The sequence below is a fragment of the Solanum stenotomum genome, chromosome 6, assembly GCF_019186545.1.
Source record: "Solanum stenotomum isolate F172 chromosome 6, ASM1918654v1, whole genome shotgun sequence".
In the NCBI taxonomy this organism is placed as follows: Eukaryota; Viridiplantae; Streptophyta; class Magnoliopsida; order Solanales; family Solanaceae; genus Solanum; species Solanum stenotomum.
The window spans coordinates 13,095,007-13,109,899 of NC_064287.1; the positions used below are offsets into that span (position 1 = coordinate 13,095,007).

The window sequence follows — 14,893 nt, forward strand, 5'->3', positions numbered from 1 at the left end:
AAAAAATAAAAAAAAAATAAAAAAAATAAAATTTATTCCTAAAAAAAAAAAAAAAGAAACACTCGGTTCAAAGGGACTATCCTCAAGAAAAGAACTGAAAACAAAAGCCAAGGAACCCATCCCAAAAAAAGAAAAGACTCAATAAAATGGTAAAAACTAGGAATTCATTCCTCCACCCCACACTTAAAAAGATGTTATGTCGACAAAGCATTAGATAAAATTTAAAACAAGGGTTAGGAAAACTCCTTGAGGCCTTTAGGCCTAGCTAGTAGCATGTTCTCTTAATTTTCATCAAGGGTCGTCACCCCACACTTAAGCTCAAACATGCTCCCTCTATTTTATTTTTTTTGGATACTCAAACTTCCCCTAATCTACAAAAAAAATAAGAAAAGAAAAAAAAAGTGATACTAATAAAATAAAATAAGAAGTTACACTAATAATTGGGTTGCCTCCCAATAAGCGCTTAATTTAACGTCGCGGCACGACACCATCAATTTTACTATTTTTCCTTCCACTTTGAAGATATGAATTGCACCCCTAATTTTACATCAATTTTTCTATTACGCTCAAGGGGTGGTGGTACAAAAATAAAGGTCTCAAGCAATAGATATCGCATTATGCACTTCTTGGATCCTAAGTGAGGAATGTAATTCTCCGATATTGGAACAATAAATTCAAGAATATAGACAGAATTTTCCTCCTCCATACATTCTTCTATAGGCTCAGATGACTCGATTAATTTCTCATCATCTAAACATAATATGGAAAAATGATAGGAATGAGGTCTAGTGTGTCCTAACTTATGCATTGTATTATTATTTACACCCTCATATTTACACATACTAGAGGTTTTAAAAATAATATTATCTACTTCATTACATAACTCTAGTGTACTTTTCTCAACAATGACAACATCAATAAAAGTATGATCAAGCAATTGGCCCTCAACTTTTAGTTCTTCAAGTTGAATTATAAGTAATTTTTCTTCCTAACACATGTTATTACTAAATTGTTGGGTGTCATATGATTTAATCTTTTTACTCAACTCAATATCTAAATAATAGAGATCAAATTCAAAGGCATATTCACTATTGAGCTTACATATTGATTTATAGCAAAGTATTAACAAATCTTCCAAGTCCCCATACAACTTATCTAGTTGAGAAAAAATTAGCTTAAAAGAATCAATAATATCACAAGGGCAAGAATTGCAAGAACACTTATCACTACATCTTTTTCAGATGACATCTCAAGAAGAGTAAAAGATGTATGATCATAATAAAAAAATAAAAAATTTAAAACTAATCCTAAGAAAAAAAAAAACTACATGTCAAAATAAATACTAAAGACAATTTCTAAGCCACATTCCCCGGCAGCGGCGCCATTTTTGATAACGTTCAAATATACTTCTTGAAAAGAAATATAAACAATCGTATGCAATATATTTACCCAACTATGAGTCGGGGTCGATCCCACAGAGAATATGGAAGAGTATTGTCAATAGTAAATATTTAACTCGATAGTTGTTATAAAAATGGGGGATTTAAATTGAAATAAAATAAACAAATAATAAAAAGATAGCTTTGAACTAAGTATTTATTTATATTCAGATTATTAAAAGTAACTAGGAATGTGTTCCCCATAAGCTCATAACACAATAATCCTAATAATAATAATCCTTTTCTAGTGTATTACATGCAAAGTGATAAGTTAGGTATCTCTAAATCCTTGGTCCGACATCTAGAGAATTTCACCCCGCACCTTGGTCCGGCTACGTGTGTATAATTTACTAACCCTTACCTTTACCTCATATTAGACATCATAATCGATGTTTGGCTTAGTTATTACTTCGCACCAATTGACACTAGCCTATTAGATAGTATCACACTAAATCTATGTTGATAATTTTTTTCTTGTTAATTACCTCCTTGGTCCGGCAAGTAGTAATAAGGCTAGTTCTAACGTTGGCCGCCGTTAAAAAGACTTCTAAACGAAAGAATTATCAATGCATGCAAAATACTAGTCAAGAATTGCTTATTTATTATTCATACTTTGTTAATCACTCATGGTTCCCACAACCCTAGTTATGAAAGTTAGTTACTCATTATCTCAAAAACACAATCAAAATTTATTAAAATAAATATGCTTGTGTTAATCATAAAAAGTTACGAACAATAGCTAAACTATCTTTTATTAATCACGAATATAAATAAATAATAAAGGAGAAGAAAGAATAAATCACACTTCTCCGGCCTCCACGGTGGCTCTTCCAAAGTTCCTTAGNTTATTAATCACGAATATAAATAAATAATAAAGGAGAAGAAAGAATAAATCACACTTCTCCGGCCTCCACGGCGGCTCTTCCAAAGTTCCTTAGCTAGAAGAAAATTTATATTCCGTCTTGTATCTTGGTTCTTGGCTTCCTTTCTAATAATTATTTCTATGCACTATTTATAGATGTAGGAACCCTAAAATAAAATAATAGAGTTCAAGACAAATTAGGAAATTAAAACTCAATAAATTGGGTTTTCCGTATTGTACGCGTGATTTCTCAATATTCCTGGTGCGCCGCCTTCCATAATAATATGAGCCATCCAGCTGCTGACACGTGGCAGTAGTAGTACCCAATTTCAATTTGCAAATTGTTCGCATCCTTTTTCCTCATATATACAAATATATTATTTTATTAAATTTAATCCATTAAGTTGTCTGCTTGATTTCCTTCTTGAACCTTCCATCTTTAATTCGTTTAAGCTTCAAACTTCTCCAATTTTCCACCAATTTAATCCTACAAATAAAATACCCAATTTAGCATAATCCATCAAATTAATGCTCAAAAAGGACAAATATAAATAATAAATGTGAGGAAATAATGATTAAAAAATATGTATTTTTAGCCTCACATCAAACAGTAAACAAGATTATTAGTTAGTGGTTAACAATTTTCACTCCAGACATGTTACCAATTCGCAAAAAAAAATAAAATTACTCCTGACTCCGCCAATATTTCTATTTTATAACTCAAAACTATTATAGATAAGATAATTAGTATCATAATAATAAAGAGCAGTCGTGCAATGCACGTTACCAGAAACTAGTATATATATATATATATATAAATATATAGTTCTTCACCCATCGAAGCCTGCATTGGAGCTAATTTTGACCCATTTGGGCCAAATACACTTTGTTGTATGGACTGATCCGATTGGACCAGCCCTTTTAATTTTTATTTTCTTTGACCAAATTGTTGCTTTGGTTATTAATAAAAATCTAGCCTTTGTAACTACTATTTGAAAAAAAAAGAAAGAAAAAACAAGTCTCACATGAAAGTTAATATAAAAAATATTTGTCATGTTAAAATATTTAAATTGAAGATGTATACAATTTAAACTCTGCATCGCATCAATAATTTATTTTATATGTTTATCGTTTTCAGATGGGTATTTTATGTCACGACCCGAGGCTACACCTTGGACGTGGCTGGCACTCGAGAACCATTGCTGGTCCCCAAACGAGTCATCATCATGACTGACTACAAGAGAAAGACTAACTCAAGCATACAAAGCTTAAAATAGAATAAATTCATTAAAACTGAAATAATTAACTCTGAATATAATTGTATATTCAACTAGCCAAAACTAGGCAACTCAAGTCTTTAAAATATTTAATAAAATAAATGAAATAGACTTCTCAAACTCTATTGTCTATCTATGAAGCCTCTAAATGACAAAGATGGAAGTCGGGACAAAACCCACGACATTCTAACAACTTATATAACTGGAAGTACAAGTGGAACCCTCTGGAAGAAAGGAGGCTCACCATAGCTAACTTGAACTCCATGTGGTATCAACGAAGCTCGTGTTGATGACCGTGAATACCTGTATCTGCATCATGAAATGATGCAGAACAAATGGCTCAGTACGTGGAATGTACGGGCAAGTAAGGGGAATTTTAAGGCATAAACATAGGCTTGAACGTGATAAAAAGGAAATATACTTACCTTTTCTCAACTCACTCAACTAAACTCAACTCAAGAATAAGATACTCAACTAAAAGATATGATATGATACTCAACTCTGAATACTCAACTCAAGATAAAGAAACAATAAAAGATGCAATATATAGAAAACTTTTAAACATTAGAAAGAAATTTAATGTATTTAAGAATACAACAATAACTCAGTCTATTTACAAGGATACAAAATAACTATTTGTATATGGAAATACAAAATAAACTCTGTGTATATAAGAATACAAAATATCTCTGTGGGAGTTTCTTTAACCGACAACCATCACTTTGAGCTATGTGATGATATAGTGTCTCGCCCACACTGCCAGAACTGTCCAATACTTTGCCAGGGTATAAGTCCTACTACTAAGTGGATCCACTAGTCTATGATAAAAAACATTAAGGAATCATCTAAAAAGTATGACCCTTTCTAACCATGTTGGCTACATGGTTTATTGGGGCTGTGAGTTGTCTGAACTCTCCACCATATCGGTGTTCAATACTAATCCCAAAATATATTTAGCTCATATGTTTAAAAAGATAACTCTTTCTGTGTTTTGAGATTATTACTCAAAAATCATTCTCTTAAAAGAGATGGTACTCAAACCGCTCAACACATTTTTTTGGAAATATCAGTTCCTCTCATCTTAAATGTAAAAATATTTACTCTTGGGAATATTTAGTTCCCATATATCATTTTAAAGAAAATGAACTCAGCTCTACTCCTCCTCAACTCAGTGCTCATGTCTTTAAAACAAGTTTTAAAACAATTTGTAAAAAGGCTTCTTAAAATAGGGTTCATGTGGAATTAAGGACGTGAACGACTCAATTCTAGGTTTTCAACAACCATGCATAGAACTCAATACTTGGAGCTCAACAACTCCAGAACTCAAGGAGTCAATGATACTACACATCTCAAGAATGCTCGACTCGAACGGTTCATGCGGAATTATGGGTATGAACTACTTAACTCAAGGACTCAATGATACCTCTCATCTCAAGACTGCTCGACTCATAGGGTTCATGCAAAATTATGGGGATGAACAACTCAACTAGAGGACTTCATGGGTAATATGTAATAGTCCTACGATTAAGAATAAAATCTCAAAAGGGATTAGGAACTCAATACTCAAGACTTAGAACTTGAAGATACTACTCTTCTCAAAGATACTCAATTTATGGAGTCCATATGAAATTTATGGGCATGAACGACTTAATTCAAGGTTCTACATAACAATATGGAACTCGTGTATACAACTCTTCTCATTCTCATACTTACTTCCTCAAAACCTAGCTCAAATCAACAGTTGATCTCAAAGGATTCACAATTGAACTGAAAGACTTTCTTGAACTCTACTCTTAACTCCTTCTTGANCGACTTAATTCAAGGTTCTACATAACAATATGGAACTCGTGTATACAACTCTTCTCATTCTCATACTTACTTCCTCAAAACCTAGCTCAAATCAACAGTTGATCTCAAAGGATTCACAATTGAACTGAAAGACTTTCTTGAACTCTACTCTTAACTCTTTCTTGAATTTGAATTATGAATTCAAGAGTTATGATTCATGATATGAAAGATCTCAATAACAATATAGAAATTCTATAATTAGGAATATAACTTTTAGAAGAAAGACGAACTCAAGAACTCAAATCAACTTATCTCAAGAATACTCAAATCTAGGGAAAGTATCCTAGATTACGTTTTTACTGATTTGAAAGTAGATGTAGGGTGTGAGGACGAACTAGTCCAACACTATGATACCCTTACATACCTAGAAGAACAAGGTTCTTGAAGAATATTGAAGAAGAACTTTATTAGAATCCTTGAAACCCTAGCTTGAAGGTTAACGATCAAGAAAACCTTTCTTGAGATTCTTGAATTAGTTTCTTGAAATCTCTATAGCCAAGAATTATGATTTTTATTAGTAATTCATAATTGTATGGAGAAATTTGAGTTGAAAAAATGGAATTCTTGGATAAAGACTTAACTTGAAGAAGAATCTTGAAAAAGATTGAAAGAATCTTGAATAGAGTCTTCTACTTTTATTTTTTTCTTAGGGTTTTGTCTTAGCGTTTGAGATAGAAGAGAATGATGGATTAAAAGATGAAAATCTGATTGTTTTGAGCCTTTTATTAGTTAAGAAATTCGTTTAGGGTTTTTCATGGAGGTAAAAAGACAAAAACGACTCTTTTTAATGTTTTTCGGTCGGCTAAATTCGTAACAACACTGTATAGGTTACTAAAGTAGTCATAACGTTTTACTCAAAAGTTGGATTGACGTGAAATTGGTGGTGTTGGAAAGTAGATTCAAATACCTTTAATTTAATAGGTTATGACTCATTAACTCTTGATATTCTAAGAGATTTGGTCGTTTGAAGTTGGCCCAAGTAGAATCTTACATCAAAACTTAATCGATAAGGAAACTTCAAGAACACTTATCAAGAAATTAAATTGCTCAATATTTGTGTATAGATTTGAAAAATAAAATCATGATTGGCGTGTGGGTGAACAAACCCAACACTATGGAAGCTTACATACCTCTTAGGGATTAAACCCATGGCGAAAATCTGCAATAAAACTCAAGAACCTTGACGAACGCCTTGATCATTTCCTCTTTTCTACTCTTTTCTCTTCTTGAACTCTCAATTAAAACCCTAGGCGTATATTAGGATTATAAAACTGAACCTAATAGGATTAGACCCTTAAAACCTTACTAAAAATGAATTAAATTTGATTTGGTAAGGAAAGACCAAAATACCCCTCACTATTTTCGGGTAACTTTTCTTATTTGGACAGCCCGACTTCAAACGGACATATCTCTTCATACGAACTCAAAATTTAGCAAACTTGGTGGCATTGGAAAGATAATTCAAAGGCCTTTCGTTAGCTATCTTGTAGCCATTTGATGTTGACCCAAAACTCATAACTTAAGCATAACTTGCAAAATTTCAGATTTTGCTATTTCCAATTTAGTTCTTTTGAAACTCAAGATGCTACATCTAGTGACCTTAACACTTACGAAATTTTAAATTTCTTGGTAAAATCCTACTCACAACGAAGGATAGTTCGAATCTTACTTTAAAAATTTTCTGGGGTGTTACATATCATGGAGAAATGTTAAATATCATTTTATTAGGGATGAAAATTGTGTCCCCAATTTTGTTTTTGCGGTTTATAATTAAGGTTGGTGAAAAGACTATGCAAATTATATTATAAAAGTATTCATGTCTATTTCTCCTAATGAAATTAATTCAATTTTTTTAATGTATTTAATTGATTCCTAAACTAAATATGTATCTTTTCTTTGAGCCAAACAAATCAAAATTCCACAAAAATCAACATTAGCTTATATATTAAGCGAAATTTTAATAAATTAAAAGAGATGTATAAGCTTTTTAAATCAAATAGCTGTCAACATCAAGTCATGATTATTTTAACAAAACAAAGACGAATTAAATGAAAAAATGCAATTTCAAAACCCTAATTAATGAAACTCAATGGAAGTTACGCAAATAAAAAATTATTTTTCAAGCCCTAGCAGTAGTACATTGTAGAGTTTTATTCTTTTTCACCTCATACCTGAACCAAAACCCAATATGCATAAATCGTAACCATGAACTCAAAAATAATTCAGTCTTCAATAATCAAGAAATGTTGATGGTATAGCTAACTTGCAATTCGAAACAACAAACTCAAACAATTAGAGAGTGGAAGAACATGAGAGAGTGTATGTATGTAGAATAGAACAGTAAAGAAGAAAAGAAAATAACAGTCCAGGACGAAAGGTCATAAGGTTAAGTTGTAAGATTTTATGTGGAGAGATGCGCTGTTTGGAGGCATGAAGAACATGAGTATTGCACCTAATAATTTGTCAAAAATCATTATGAAAGTACTTTTCAACTACACTATATTGCATTTCATAAGTATGCATATGTTTAAGAATGAGTTTCAAGGATTAAATTTTTTTAATGATCGTGAAGAGGTGAAATTTTAAGTATTATGGATAGTGGGAAATATTTTAAACGATACAAGGAAAATAAGATTAATTATTCAAAGTGAATGGATGTTGTCATTTTACTAGGAATGGTTAATTTTTATAGGATTTTGGTCTTATTATTTATTAAGGTTGGTGAAAAGGTTATGCTAACTATAAGAGCATTCATGTCTATTTCGCCAAATGAAATTAATTCAATAGATATTTTTTTGAATGTATTTATATATTTTCTTTTCTCAAACTAAGCAGTATCAAAACTTATAATTAAGTAAATAAAAGTGTGTCTTCTCTAAAAGTTAATATTTTAGATGAGATATACAGTCACATATTTCAACATTAGAGCATACAAAAATACTATGCTTGAGAACTTTCACCCTAAATTATAATTTCATGTATTTGGAACAAGAAAAAGAATCAAATATGTGAGAGTCCAAGATATTATAGGAATTTTTAAAACTTTTGAATATATATAAAAGTTTAGTGAAACATCAATATGACTCATCGCTTGAAATTTTTTTATTCCTTAGGTTGCAAAGGAAAAATGAATAGTACTGACATTTCCATGTTTGATTATTTCAAATTGTTGAACCCTTAAAGGCAATAAAAAAAATTACAGTCTTTGTAGAAAAATTATAATGTAGATAGGTAATATATATGAATTATATGTTGAATTTTTTATATTTTTTTCATATGCTTACTTCTTTATATTCTAATTTTAAATCACGTTATTATGCTTATGATTATCTTTTTTAAAAAACATAATAGTTTATAATAGAATATGTATAATTATGATAATTCACGAAACAACAACTATGTTATGCATTGTATCTCTGCTTCATTAGCACATGTTATATATGATAATAAAACATATTACTTGCTTCATTATATTTTTTTTTCTTAGATTAAAGTACACATGCATTTCTTGCGGTTTTTATTTTCACTGAATAATAATGATGATTCTTGGAAAAATAAAAATATCATACTTTTGTATCTCTAAATCGTCAGCACACGTTATATTTAATAATAAAACATACTACTTGCTATCATTATATTTTTTTGTTACTTACTCAAAAGTATTCATGTATTTTCTATTTTATTTTTTGCTAAATAATAATGTTTAATTTAAGAATAACAATAAGTTCAAATACTTCTTAGAGCTTCTAGAAAATTTGAGTAAAATATTTTTTGATACTTTTTATTTAAATAAATATTTATATAATATCAAAACATAAAAGTTAAGGTGAATATTAAAGAATATAATGAATTTTCTAGATTTTTTTTGTATCTAGAACCATCTATTTACTAGTATAAATATGTGTCACACTAATCAGTTGTAACCAAGCAAGTTCAAAAAACAAAGTTCTCCTGCCCAAAACCCTAATTCTCCTTCATGAATACTTCTCTTCTCACAACCCAAAACATGAAAAATCTTAAGAATGAAAAGCCTCATGTTCTTATAGCACTATTCCTAGGCCAAGGCCAAATTAATCCATGTCTTCAATTTTTCAAACAATTAATCAATCTACATTGAAGTCACTTTAACCATGAGCCTATCAACTTTTAGTAAAATAAAAAAACTCCCAAACATTGAAGTATTAAGCTTTGCTCCTTTCTCTGATGGCTATGATGGAAAATTCCAGTTAAGCTCAGTTGATGACTTTCATTGTTCTATTCTTCTGTAAAGTCTCGCGGATCAAAATTCATTTTCAATTTGATCCAATCAAATGTAAAAAATGGTACCCCTTTTTCACATGTCATATATACAATTATCATGGAATGGGTTAGTTTAGTGGCCAAAAAAAATAAATGTCTCATCTACATTATTTTGGATCCAACCTGCCACAGTTTTTGATGTTTACTATTATAGATTCACAAACTATTCTGATTATTTCAAAAACTGTAATGTTAAGGATAAAATAATAGAGTTACCAGGATTGCCACCACTTAGTCCAATTGATTTCCCGTCTTTTGTGATTGATGACGTGGAAAGTACCAACTGGGCAGTTAAGTCTATTAAAAGGCAAATTAAAATGTTGAATAGTGAAGAAAATCCAAGAGTTCTTGGGAACACTTTTGATGCTTTAGAGTTTGACGCTTTGAGAATTTTAAAGCATGTGACTATGGTGGGAATTGGGGCTTCAATTTCTTCAACATTTCTTGATGATGATACTTTTCGAGCTGATATGATTAAAATTAGTTCAAAGAATTGTATGGATTGGTTGAACTCAAAGGATAAGGGATCGATTATCTACATAGCATTTGGTAGTTACTCCAAAATATCAAGTCAATTGATAAAGGAGATTGGTCACGGATTGCTGAAATGTGGGAGGCCCTTTTTGTGGGCGATTAGGGAAGGACAAGACGGAGATAAGATGGAGGACAAGTTGAGTTGCAAAGACGAACTTGAAAAACAGGGGAAGATAGTGAGTTGGTGCTTGCAAGTGGAAGTTCTTAAACACCCTTTTGTTGGTTGTTTTCTGACTCACTGTGGATGGAATTCAACTTTGGAGAGCATAACATCTTAGGTACCTATCGTGGCACGTCCACTCTGGAACGATCAAGTTTTGTAATGCAAAACTCATTCAAGATATCTCGAAGAGTGGTGTTAGAGTTAATGCCAGTGAAGGTGGTGTCGTGGACAGAGATGAGTTCAATAGATGTATCACGATCGTGATGGGAAGTGGTGAAGAATTGAGAAGAAATTCCAAGAAATGGAATGATTTAGCTAAGGAAGCTATGAAGGAAAATGGTAAATCAACTGTGAATCTCAAGGCTTTAACTAATGAGTTTTTACTTGGTTATAATGAGTACTAAATCAATCGTGAATAGATGATTTTAAATAAATTAACTAGTAAGCAATTAGTTTCTTAAGAGCTTGTTCTCCGCTTCAGAAAAACTAGTCTATTTGTTTCAAATTATTCATAATGAAATAATTTTCTTAGTTTCTGAAATAATTATTTTAATTTCTTCCTCACTTAAAACTTTAATTTTTTTCTTTCATTAATTTCTTATCTTTTCACTTTTAATTATTTTAAGAAAATTATTTTTTGTTTTTTAAAAAATATAAATAAAAAGTGTCCTTAAATTTGAATGGGTTTTTTTTATGTTTTGTTTGATTTTATTTACTCATTTTAATATCTATTTGAAATTAACTTATTTTATATATAAGACTTTTGTAATTAAATTTCAAATCAAATCAAAAGGAAAGACAAAAAAAATAAAAAGAGTAAATAAAATCAATAGAAAAATAAAAGAGAAAAAACAATGAATGAAGGTAAAAAAAAATTAAAAAAGTATAAAATACAAAGCAGACGTGTATTAACTTAATTTAAATACAAGATAAAGAAAATAAAAAGATATCAAAGAATTTTTTTTTTAAATAAATAAAAAGGTTTAAAAACATTTAATTATTTTTTTTAAAAGAATAATTATTACACACTTGACAAACACGTGTGTACAAACATAACAAACTTACTTGGTTGAAGGTGTCACATCAGCACAAAAGGTGCAGGAATATGAAAAATTGAGTTCGAGGGATAATATGACCCTAATTAAATTAAGATATGTCACTGAGATTTTGGTCATAGTTCATGAGGGGTACTTATGCATTATCTCTTATTTTCTTAAAAAACAAAATTTGTAATCGAATATATACTTATGTCATTCTTTTGTAACTCTAATTTGTTAGCACACGTTATCTCTAATAATAAAACATACTACTTGCTATCATTATGTTTTTTTTGTTACTTATTACTCGAAAGTACTCACACATTTCCTGTGTTATTTTTGCTAAATAATAAAGTTGATTCTTGGTTTAACAAAGAATTCCAAATACTTTTTGGAACTTCAAGCAAAATTGAGTAAAAGGTCTTTTGATATATTTTTATTTAATAAAATTTATATAATCTCAAAACATAAATATTTAAGGTAGATGTTTAGAGAATATGATAAATTCTTTAGACTTTTTATAGTAATAGTCATGGGCACGTGCATTGCACGTGTGAGCCATGCTAAGTTGTCTCGTTCTCTATTGAGAGACATTTGTAAAGTTATTTTTTCATGAGTGCGTGCAATATTATTGATGCAGTAGAAGTGTACATTTTATTAAATAGACTTCTCATGAGTGCATAAGTTATTATTGATCTTGTAAAGTGATTAAGATTTAATTAATGCATTTCATAATATGTAGGATATTGATGTGCTAAATTATGAATGACATCATCAACTTAATATGAAGCATCAAATTTGAAGAATGAAAGTACTTTAAATTATGAATAATAAAAATAATATTAAAACATTAGAATGCAATACAATAACAACAAACAAAAAACTTAAACATGAAACCATACAATGTTTTATTAAATGTCACCAGTTATGTAAGTGGATTGAGGGACTCAAACAATTATCATGAATATTACATTAACACATTGAGGAGTGTGGGTCGATGAAGAATCGATTATGTCTTCATAGGTGTGTCTGTGTCTTCTAAACCTGAGATATGAAGCAATGTAATATTGTTAGGACTCCACAATTTGTAAAGATTTGATTATCTATGGTACAATGGACATATATGTATATGAGGTTATCATACCTAAAACATCTTTATAGACGATATTCTTTGTGTATGTCCCATTATGGTGTTTGGGTTGCTTTGTTAGGACAAGTACTTTTGTTGTGGACATAGATATCCCTCTTGAGAGTGCAACGTACAACTGACCATGTGAGAAAACATGTCGGGGAAAATACAAACCAATGTTTGGAATTGTTTGACCTTCTACTTTGTTTATAGTCATTGCAAAGCAAAGATGTACTGGAAATTGCTTTCAAATAAATTTAAATGGATAGCCTTCATTTTCTGGTGGTGATAGTTGAATTCTGGGAAGAAACACATGTTTCGTTGCACAATGACCACTTGATATTTTGGAATGCAAGACATTCAGAGCAATGCCTCGGCATATCATTCGGGTGCAATTGCATAAGCCATTTGCAGGGTCTAAATTCCTTAGTAGCATGATGGGTGCATTTTCCTTTAGTTCTAACCTGCATTTAATAAGATATGTCAAAACAAATCCATATTGATTTTTGTTACCGCCTCTTCATGATTGTAATTTGTAATGTATTTTCTGCAATACCTATGTGGCGGCAGGCCGTTTGGTGTTAAAGTATTTAGATATTCTTCTTGGTAATAGTTGTTGGTGTCATCTTCTGCTAGTCAAAGCTATTTAATGTCTTGCTTTCACCTGGGAACAGGGATATTAACTAGTAAATAAGATGATCCACATGGTCATTTCTGCTTGCTAAGATAGCTCGTTCGGTGACATATTTTGCCCTAGTAGCATTTTTTTGTAGGTTTGGAAATATCTCTTTTATAATAGATTCTTCTGGAATTCCATCCCTACAATGCTTGACAATTAATTGTTCTGGAAGAAGGATTAAACTGTCTCTTATCGTTGGTTCATCTTTGTTACCCACACGAAGTAAGAACTCAATGAATGTTGGATCCATTTTTGTTCTCATATTTCTCATAAATTGAATCTTCTCCATCAAAGGCCAGATATATGATTTCACCAAGCTTGCATTTACAATTTTTGCTCTAGTTGATTTTGGAACTACTGGTAACATCTGACGAAAATCACCTCCAAAAACCATGACTTTTCCACTAAATGGCTTATCGATGTCCATTATGTCTCTAAATCCCCTATCGATTGTTTCTATTGTTTGTCGCTTGGCCATTGGGGCTTCATCCATATAATCACTTTTGCTTTTCTAATCAATTTGGCAGCACCATTTTTCTTTGACATGTTCGTCATAGTTGACTCATTTGTTTGCAGGGGGATCTCAGACCTCGAGTGTGCTGTACGTCCTCCAGGTAAAATTGAAGCTGCTACGCCACTGGTTGTTGTTGCCAAAGATATCATACCTCTTGATCTAACATTGGAAAGCAATTCACAGTATAGGTATGTTTTCCTAGTTCCCCCAGGTCCATCTACAAAGAATATTCCAGTTATTCCAGTATCGATTGTTTGCACTATTTTTGTAAAAGCATGCTCTTGTTCTGGATATAATTGTGGTTGTTCATCAAAATCTTCTGAAGGTATTTACAGGGAAGGTTCTTCATTTATTTCTCTACATTCTGATGGACAACCTTCGAGCAATTTGTGATCTAGTTGAGGAATGTCATATATGTCTATGCTTTTTCCCATACTTTCCAAACAGTGATTAATACTATTTAGAGTACACTTTAGTATAGTATTGTGAGAGTTGCCATATTGCCTGCTAAAGTCCTCAGACATATCCTCATAATAAGTATCCCAGAGTTTTCTAATATCAGTTGGGTTACAATGAACCAAAATTGTAGAAACAAACTTCGGAGAGCTGATGGCATTTTGAAGATAACAACCTCTCCTAAACATTCTAATATACTATTGTCGGGCTCTAGTAACCCTCTTTCTTTGGCCACTTCTTTGAAGGTATCACATTGCCTACCGTTGACAGTGAGTAAGTCATTGAATGACAATGGTCCTCTTACATGGTTTAGTAATAACATCTCATAATAACTTTCTCCTTCTTGAGGATTAGCTGTATAATTTAATGAATTGTTTTAGTAATAAGTTTAACAATTATCGATGTGTATGAAGTTATAGTGTACTACATCTGCCTTACCAATTGCAATGCGACCAATTACAAATCTTGTTTTTCTTTTTGTCCAAGTCTTTACCTTGGGATTCCAAACATAATACTTAGGAAATTCTCTGTAAAGGTATCTCGTGCTTCAGTGTCAATTGAGCACATCCTGAAATACTCGGTCAACATTGTTTACTTGACACCATCCCAGGCGATGATATTTTGTAAATTTTGCTATTTCCAGTAAAATTCTATGA

General features: G+C 31.1%; 1 protein-coding gene and 1 pseudogene across 1 annotated transcript; one reads left to right on the forward strand and one right to left on the reverse strand.

The window, feature by feature from the left end:
- The first annotated feature begins 9,402 nt into the window (after window positions 1-9,402).
- LOC125869438 (UDP-glycosyltransferase 75C1-like) lies at window positions 9,403-10,826 on the forward strand (annotated as a pseudogene).
- A 2,445-nt stretch (window positions 10,827-13,271) lies between these two features.
- On the reverse strand, window positions 13,272-13,760 carry LOC125868495 (uncharacterized). Its single transcript, XM_049549124.1, has one exon. The coding sequence runs from the start codon at window positions 13,758-13,760 to the stop codon at window positions 13,272-13,274; it is 489 nt and encodes a 162-aa protein (XP_049405081.1).
- Window positions 13,761-14,893: the final 1,133 nt, after the last annotated feature.